This window comes from Oryctolagus cuniculus, chromosome 9, assembly GCF_964237555.1.
Source record: "Oryctolagus cuniculus chromosome 9, mOryCun1.1, whole genome shotgun sequence".
Classification (NCBI taxonomy): domain Eukaryota; kingdom Metazoa; phylum Chordata; class Mammalia; order Lagomorpha; family Leporidae; genus Oryctolagus; species Oryctolagus cuniculus.
The window spans coordinates 128,692,467-128,701,702 of record NC_091440.1 but is presented as its reverse complement, the minus strand read 5'-3'; the positions used below and the strand labels follow the sequence as shown (position 1 = coordinate 128,701,702).

At 47.0% G+C, this 9,236-nt stretch overlaps 1 protein-coding gene and 1 long non-coding RNA gene across 16 annotated transcripts in view; one reads left to right on the top strand and one right to left on the bottom strand.

The window, feature by feature from the left end:
• LOC103348951 (uncharacterized) overlaps positions 1–4,686 on the top strand; it is a 52,532-nt gene extending 47,846 nt beyond the window's left edge. For 2 of the 3 annotated variants that reach the window (XR_011379060.1, XR_011379057.1), the window contains exon 5: positions 501–2,548. This is a non-coding gene — a long non-coding RNA (uncharacterized lncRNA). Of the gene's footprint in view, positions 1–500; positions 2,549–3,498 lie in introns of those variants that run through there. The other variant, XR_011379063.1, reaches the window with a different exon arrangement.
• FGD4 (FYVE, RhoGEF and PH domain containing 4) overlaps positions 1–9,236 on the bottom strand; it is a 219,018-nt gene that overhangs the window by 19,560 nt on the left and 190,222 nt on the right. For all 13 annotated transcript variants that reach the window (XR_011379052.1, XR_007921271.2, XR_011379053.1 and 10 more), the window contains 2 exons: positions 6,958–7,016; positions 6,491–6,637 (listed from right to left, as the gene is read on the bottom strand). Coding sequence is in view for 9 of the 13 variants with exons in the window: in XM_051850918.2 (XP_051706878.2) it covers positions 6,491–6,637; positions 6,958–7,016 (206 nt within the window). In the remaining 4 variants the exon portion in view is untranslated. The remainder of the gene's footprint in view (positions 1–6,490; positions 6,638–6,957; positions 7,017–9,236) is intronic.

Here is a 9,236-nt window from a genome sequence, read left to right as displayed (position 1 = left end):
GCCAAAAGTTCATTTTCAGTGACTTTGTGAAAACAATTTAATTCATTTTTGAATATGCTGAAACAAGGGATTAGACTAAATATTTGGGTTAATTTGTGAGATTACCAGATGGACCATACTTCTTACTTAATATTCTTTTTTTTTTTTTTTTTTTTTTTTTGAAAAAAGAGGTTTGTTTTTATCTACTTAAAAAAAGCAGAGAGATCTTCCATCTGCTGGTTCATTCCCCAAATGTCCCCAGTAGTCAGGTCTGGGCCAGGCAGAAGCCAGGGACCAGGAACACCATCCGGGTCTCCCACCTGGGCGGCAGGGGCCCAGGTACATGAACCATCAGATGCTGCCTCCCAGGTACAGTGGAAGGGTGCCAGGTCCCAAGAAGAGAAGCTGATATGATAACATCTGCTACGGGATGCAGCCATCTCAAGAGACAGCTTAACCTGCTCTGCCACACGCCCACCCACATTATTTCTCAGATTTTCTCTAAGATTTTTCTTTCCCAGGCATTTGCCGGTGCAGACTGAGGCTGGACGAAGAGTAGCGTCGGCCCCACCCTGCCTCTCCGGAGCCGTGCAAAACGCCGCCCCACAGGACCATTCTCTGCAGAAGCCACAAAGTGCCGAGAAGATGAAATGAGGAAACAGGCGTGACGTGCTTAGAGCACTGCTTTGCATAAACTAAGTGTCATGTTCAGCAACTGTAGCCTCCCTCTCAGCCGGGAGTCACGCAGGACCCGTCCTGCCAGGCCCCCTCTGCCGACCTGCACTGCCGTGAAGATAAGAAAGGTGGACGGACGCTGAAACCATCCCAACGTGTTTATGTAACATGCTCCACTGTTCTCATTCGGGAAGCAAACTTCTAACAAGTTGTTTCTTGTACAGCATTTTGTAACTGCCTGTAACCAGTGTCAGAAATTTCAGTGCCACACTGGAGAGTGTAGAAATAAGAGTACTAAGGAGCCGGCGCCGTAGCGTAGTGAGTAAAGCTGCCACCTGTGGCGCCGGCATCCCATATGGGCACCGGTTCGAGTCCTGGCTGTTCCACTTCTGATACAGCTCCCTGCTAATGTGCCTGGGAAAGCAGCAGAGGATGGCCCAGATCCTTGGGCCCCTGCACCTGCATGGGAGACCTCGAAGAAGCTCCTGGCTTCAGATGGGCACAGCTCTAGCCATTGTGGCCATTTGGGGAGTGAACCAGTGGATGGAAGAAGACCGTCTCTGTGTCTCTCCCTCTGCCTCTCTGTAACTCTGCCTTTCAAATAAATACATCTTACAAAAAAAAAAAAAAAATAGGAGTAGGAGTATTAAGTACATTTTAGATACACCCCAGCAAGCTGACACTTCACATTCAGATTTCTGACTGGGGACCTGTGCCTTTATCACTAACTGGCCACTACATTCTGAGTGTGGCAACCTCAGCATCGCTGGGGTGCCCAGCATCCAAAGCTGTGAGGAAACTGCCCACTCCAGGGTTCCCTTCACTGTCCCTCTGATCAAGGCAAAGCTGGCAGACTAACCGCCATGTTAACCTTCCTCTACCTCTTCTGCCGAGGCCGCCTCCAGAGGAGGTGTGGTCCAGGCTGAGGCTGCTGCAGGTGCCACAGTGTGTCCTCACAGGCAGAGAGGCACCCTTACGCCATCAACACTCACCACATTGTTTCTGCCCACTCCGTGACCATTGTGAGAGTAAGATTTCTGCATTCTGATTCTTGTGCTCAGGTGTGCTGTATAAAGTTCGGCCAAGTCTTGTTATTTGATAATACACAAAAACGTGACTACGGAGGTTCTTAGCCTGTGCCTTTTGCGGTTACGCACACACTGGATTCTCTTCTACACTGGTGAGAGCTGTTGCAGGATACAGCACCGTGTTGTTTAGATAGACGATGCTGTGTTTGTAAAGAAGTTAGCTGAGCCTGCTCCCTCCGTGAACTTTGCTCCTGTGCAAAAAGCCACCATCACTTTCCACAAAGAAAGTTATTTCTCTCTGGGTTTCCCCGGTACAAAAAGAAGAAGTTACAGCAACTGCAGCACAAAGCATTTAGACTTTCTCTTTCATGGCAGGTGATTCACTCTCCCATGCCCATGACTCAGAAGCAGTGGTCACTGGAGCACTTTCTGCAAGTCTTACGTTGTGACAAAACCTAGAGGCCAGTCTCAGTATTATTAACATCATAAGGAGTGGGGCCAGCACTGTGGCACAGCAGGTTAAATGCCACCTGTGAGCACAGCATAGCACGGGTTCGATTCCTGGCTCCTCTGCTTCCAATCCTACTCCCTGCTAATGTGCCTGGGCAAGCAGAAGGTGGCCCAAGTACTTGAATCTCTACCACTGGACGGAGTTCCTGGTTCCTGACCTTAGCCTGGCCCAGTCCCAACAGCTGCAGCCATTAGGGGAATGAATCAGCAGATGAAAGATCTGTCTGTGCCTCTCTGTCACTCTGCCTTTACAGATAAATATTCTTATTTAAGTTGTATGTTAAATTCTCTGGATGCAAAATAATAAAAGTATGAAACATTAAGAATAAAAATGATGCAGGGAGGCACCCCTTCAAGTGTTCAAGTGTTTATTTCAAGCCTCTTGACTGAAATAATTGATTCTCATGTTCTGATCAGTAACAATTTCATTAAACTCTGTTTTAGAAGGTCAGAGTGAATTGTTGGAGACAATTTCAAGGACTTGGCTTCATTCAGAATTTAAATACAGGGAAATGCCTGGATCTCTCAAGCTACAATGACTTGTGGACTAGGATGACTGGAGGGCCAGGAACAGGAACTCTTGGGGCCTGCTATGGGATGACTGGGCCCTTTGTTTTAGAACCTTTCAGATGTCAGATACGGTTATTTAGTCAACACAGAACACTACTAATCATGACAGTCCGGTGTGGAGGCAAGCAGAAGCGAGGGGAGGGGTGGGGGATTGGCCTGCTGTTTTAGCTACCAGCTGAGACGCCTGCATCCCACACTGGACTGTCCAGGCTCACTCCTGGCTCCGGTTCCAATTCCAGCTTCCTGCTAACGTGGACTCTTTAAGAGGGAGCAGGTGATGGCTCAAGTAGGTGGGTTCCTGCCACCCACAAGAGAGACCTGGATTGCATTCCTGCCAATGTGGGAATTTGGGGAGTGAACCTGAAGATAAAAGATCTCTGTGTGTCCCTGTCTACCTCTGTGCCTTCCAAATAATTGTTTTAACAGGGTACTTGAAAAAGTTCATGGAAAATGGAATTATAAGATGCTTACTTTGTTGCGAAAAATTTCAAAATCCATTTGTAATTTCTCATAATACACATTTTCCATGAACTATTTGAAGACTCATAGTATGGATGGATTTCAAGATTTTTCCACACAAAAATAGATGTTTTAAATTCCATTTATCATTAACTATTTTACATACCCTCAAATACATACACAAGCGGATCATTTGCATCCTGAGATCAGATTCTAAATAGAGAAATATAACATCTCGAGTAGGAAATAGAAAACTAGCCTCCATTTTCTTTCATAGAGAAAAGAAAAAAGTGGGACTTCTCAAGTTTTTATACATGGAAGAGCAAGATGCACCATGGGAAAAAAATGCCGAGGGGACCCTGACAGGCACAGGGAGTCCCGGGGCAGGTAGGTCCTCAGAATGACCCTGAGATGGGCGTATTTCAGAAGATGGCTGTGGCTTCCCTGAACGCCCTGTCCTGTGACTTGGTTCTCCTGGGAAGCAAGGGTGCACTATGTCCGACAGCGTACAGTGCTGCGACGCCGAGGGCACTTCCCCAAGGCCACTGACTGCCCTGTTCCCCCAGCCAGCTGCCTGATTCGGTTCAGCATCAAAATAATCACCAAACAACTATTTCCAGAATGATTCACAATGTGAAAATTAAAGCAAGGCAAATGGTTAGATGCAGAGCTAAAATTTTAACTACAGAGACTGTAACTGTAACGAAGAAGAGAAAGAAAGATGACCCAAGCACTCGAGACGAAGGCAGAGGGAAGGCACTAATGCTGGGATGTGGCCCAGCACAGGGTCTTGAGCCTCTCTGACTCTGTGTGCTGATCTCTGACATGCTGAGGCCTTGCTGGCAGGGAAGGGATGGCCCAGCTCCTGGAGGGAGCGAAGCACTCCCTCATGAGCCCCCTTTCACGGGGGAAACAGATGGATCCAGAGCTCATGCCTCCAACCACGCCTCGTGCAGTGTCCTGCTCTGACCACCACCAGGGCAGCCATGGACAAGGGTCCTCATGACAGAGAGCCCGCTGAAAGGATTCTAACTGGCCACCCCTACCTTGCCCTGCCCCTGCCTGGCCGTGGAAACCATGCGGAAGGCTCTGGGCCACGTTTTGTGTGGGTTCCTCCTACTGCCTACTGATCCAGGCGCCTGCCACTGCCCCCTCCCCTTGGTAGGGCGTGCTCACTCCTCTTGGGCTCTGTCGTTTCCACAGCAGTCCACTCCCGATCTGTTGGCTTTGCCATACCTGAATACTAGTGAAACTGATGCTTTGTGACAGAACTTGGAGTAGTAGAACTGTGACTCCTGGCATGAGATAACACATGCTTATTTTCTGTTTCATTCTCATAGACTGAGAAAGCTGAGCTACTTCTGCTTGCCACAAATCAGAATCTTTATAGTTCCTTTGTATGTCTCTATGTTTTTAAAAATTACTGAAGAACCAACTACTAATAAATTCACCCTTTTGCAATGTACAGTTCATGTTTTGTTTTGTTTTAGTAAGAGTTATTTATATGAAAGAGAGCAGGAGATAGAAAGAGATCTTCATCTGCTGATTCACTCCCCAGATGGCTCCAATAGCCAGGGCTGAGCCAGGCTGAAGCCAGGAGCTTCCTCTGGGTCTCCACGTGGGTGCAGAGGCCTAAGCACTTGGGCCATCTGCATTGGAAGTAGGGCAGCTGGGGCCTGAACCAGTGCCCATATGGGGTGCGAGGACTGCAGTGACTACCCAGTGCACCACAGAGCTGGCCCCCAATTCATGGGTTTTAGTGTAATGTGCTAGACCATCATCACTAGGTCTAGATTTCAGGACTCTAAAATGAAACTTCCTATCCACTCTTCGCCACCACTATTACCTCTTCTGCCTGTGGTGGACACTTAAAACACATGGAAACATGTAGGATGCCTCTGTGGCGTCCTCCACGTGACAAACTGCTTTCGAGGTTCGTCCATGGTGACCTCCTTTTCTTTGACGTTAAATCGCAATGGACAGATACACACGTTGTGTTTACCACTCATCAGTTCACGAACATTTGGGCAGTTTCCACTCTTGCTATTATGAATAATGCTGGCATTTGCTGGCTACTGATGTCCAAGTTTTTGTGTAGACATGCTTGTGATTTTCTTGAGGTAAATTAATTTACAGTGAAACGGCTGGGTCACGGGACAAATATCCCTATGAATTGTTAAGTTATTTTATTGAACACCAGAGAGACAGAAATCTGCCATCTACTAGCTCATGTTCCAAGTGTCTGCCAGAAGCAGGTCAGAATGAAGCCAGAAGTCAGGAACTCAAACCGGTCTCCCATACAGGCCACCACAACTTGAGCCATCGCCTGCTGTCTCCCAGAGTGTACAACAGCAGGCAACTGGGATTGGGAAAGGAGGTGGGACTCAAATGTAGGCAGTTGGATATGACATGCAGGAGTCCCAAGTGGCTCTTAAGGTCCTGTTGACCACGCAGGTTCAGCCCCATGAGACGGCGCCTGCAGCACAGAGGCAGGCGCCAGGCAGCCTCGGTACCAGTGTGCTTTGCTGCTCTGCCTTTAGTAACGGTCTGACAGTAGCTCACATGTAATGTCAATGCTAGCTGCTAGTAGGATCCTTATGATCGCCTTATTAGAGAAAGGAACTGAAATACATTAGTAAACAGAAGGAAGGCCACATGGACAGAGACTGAACGAACTGTCCCGACGCCCCAGGAAGGGTCTTGAACGCGAGAGAAAAGCCCCAGGCTGACCGTCATTTCCAGGAAGTGAAGGAAGGGACGAGGACTGACTGCAGCAGAATGGAACTGACGCAAGCTCACGAACCTTTGCCGGCCAGATCTTAGGCACACGGCATACAACTGTGCACGTATGTTTTTTCACCTGGAAAGGCTAAACATAGCAACTGCAGAGGACTGAGAGAACTGTGTCAGGAAACGCTACACCGACAGATGTCCAGGAAGTGGTACCCATTATCCTACAGAATGAAAGGAAAGCGCAAGTCTGCAACAAGCCAAAGGAGAGGATGTGAGCAAGTATGTCAGTCCACACCTGCACACACTCAAGGCCGAACTGCCTTCCCTGTGAGCTGCCCAACTGCACTGCCCCCTCTCAGTACGCAGAAAACTCAAGAGAAAAACAGTGCCGCTTCGGTGCCTTACATGGAATCCCGATGGCACTGAGTGAAACGGGCTGCATCTACCTGCACGGCAGGCAGGCATCCTGCCCTCTGAGATGCATACAACCGTGTTGACGAGTCACTGCTGGGTGTGCTGCCAACGCTAATACTCACTAAGAAAAGGTAGCGTTCTTGTGCCGACGTGTTCCGAGCAGCCAGTTTGAGGATCTGCCCTTCTTTTATGAGTTCATTTGAAGGATTTACAATGTCTTCTTCTTCTCCCAACATTTCATAAATCTCTAAGAGTTTCTTTAGGTTCTCCTAAGAAATTAAAACACAGCAGATCAACAATAAGGAGTTTCTGACTCAATACCTTTAATAAAATTATGACCTTAACTCAAATCAGGATAGTTCAGAAAGGATAAGCGTACGCTTGAATATAAAATGTACCAGGTATCAGTAAATTCAAACCTGATTAAAGAAGGGAGAGGATTATTCCAAATAACATGAAACATTTTGTAAATGTTCTATTTTGTTCAGCTCTGTAAGTTCACTTTGGCTCAAACCTACAGAGAGTATTAGGTTGTATTATTGACAGTTTTCTAACCAGAAGGTTCCTGTCTCCTCTAAAAACCACTTACCATTTTTCTTATTGCACTATTAGAATGGCTTGCTGCTGTAGATATAATTTCAAGTGATTCTAAATGGGAAAAAAAGAAAAGCAAATAAATATGCTTTGTCCTTCCCAGACTACTAGGTAGCTGAATAACTTACACACTAAAATAAGAGGAAATCTGGGAGCAAATCCACACCGAAAGCAGTGGCAGTTTCCATTTATAAACTGGATTCTTTCAGAGTTCAACTGTGAGCTGATGATGCGGTACTGAAGGGCATTTCCTTACACCAAGTCATATATGCTAATGAGGTTCATAAATATTTAGTCCACGTCAGAACTTCAAAATCAACAAGCACTTAAGAGTAACACTAACAAGACACTTTGCCAGATGCTTCCATAGATACAGTAAGTAATCCTTACACAGCCTTGGATGGCGAGTGCATCAGGAGGTAATACCACTTGGGAAAGGACACACAGCCAAGTTACTGTAGGGCCAGATGTCAATCCTGTTTCTAACCCCAAATTCTACAACATTGCAGTGGTAGCATTGCACTAGTTTTATGGGCAAACTAACCACTGAGTAGAACCAGTTTTCTTTGGGAAGGAGCACTCACAGTTCTAGCCTGGATCGGGTGAAAGGGACTCTCCCGGTGCCAGTGTTGGAAGGTGCTGCTGCTGGGGCAGGTGGGGGTGACAGATGGGGACGGGCAGTCTCTGCTGTGGACATCGCGGACGCTCCAGGGACAGCTGATGAGAAGCTGTGGAAGCCCAGGCCTTGTGCCGGATCAACCCCAGGGACTCCCTCTCCGTCCTCAATCACGTCCTGTTTTCTTCCCTTCTTTTCTCTCCTGTGATACTGGCATGCCTCATTCTGTGACCACAACAACCCCATCACTTCTGGACTACATGTTCTGTCTTAGCATTACCGCACAGACTGCACTTTTGTTGCTTTCCCTCCTACTCTTAGGTCTCTTTCGTGAGCCCTACTTCTGTGATTTCCTTAAAATTTTAGTGTGAGTAGCAATGGAATACCAAGAAGAGTAGTCACATACCCTACTATGCTACCAGCCTCCTTGCTCCTGACACAGGTATTTTAAGGAAGACAAAGGCTTTGAGTATAGAAGACACTGAACTGTTACTGACAATTTAGAGAACTATATTGATTTGAGCAATTCTGTGCATTCAATTGAGGATAGAGGAAGGGGACAATATGGGATGGGGCCAATGCTTACGACACAAGTTTGAGGAAGAGCAATGGTGTTTCTGTCTCCAAGCCCCAGTTCTGCACTCGGGGCAGGCATTTGGCCTGGGAGTTAAGAAGGCAGGCAGATGCCCACATCCCATAGGGGAGTGCCTGGGTTTGGGTCCCAGCTTAGGCAAGACTCCAGCTTCCTGTTAATGCGCATCCCATGAAACAGTGGTGACTGCTCAAGTAGTTGCGTGTCTGCCACCCACACGGAAGACTTGGATTGAGCTCCCTACTCCCAGCTTCAGCCTGAGCCAGCCCTGGCCATCAGAAAGTCATCTGGAGAGTGAATCAGCAGGCGGGCTCTCTCTCTCTCTCTCTTACATAAATTGAAAACAAACAAAACAAGCACTAACACGAGATGGGTGGAAAATGGCGGGGGGCCAGTTCCAAGGAAGCAGGTGACTAGAGGAAGGTGGCGAGTTAGGTTTACTCTAACTAGAAGGACAAAGGGAAGAAGAGAAGTTTCTGTGGTCACCAAGATACTTGGATGTCCTGAGAAACAAATCAGACAGTTTGTGCTCAAGACCAAAGGTAAGGTTTTGTGTTCTTCGTCTCTCTCACCGAGGCTCACTTCAAACAGAAGAAATAACAGGGAAAAGGGGCCGTGTCTCAGTATCATACTCCATCATGGTTAGGACTTGCTCAACACCAAGCCATTTCTATCTTAAATTTCCATTCATCCCTTTACAGTTCATTTTTAAAACTGCCTAAGAAAACTCACAATTTCAACTCATGACTTTTTCATTATCATCAAATGAAAAAGTAAAAGACAACTAAGAAAACTGGAGTTCATTTTCTTAAGACAAATGTTACTGGACAACAAAAAAGCACCATTTCCTGTTATGCTGTAGGGCAGGCGGGGCCAAGGCTGCTTACGTTATTTTTACAGCAAATGCCACCTTAGCCGTCTGGTATCCACCAACTCATCTGACTACACAGCAGCACTGGTCATTCTGAACGGCTGTTCCTCCTACGAGGACGCAGTCTCTATTCCGGATGGCTCTGAGACTACAGTTTTGCATTTCATAGTGATTAACAAGAAACCCACAGGAGAA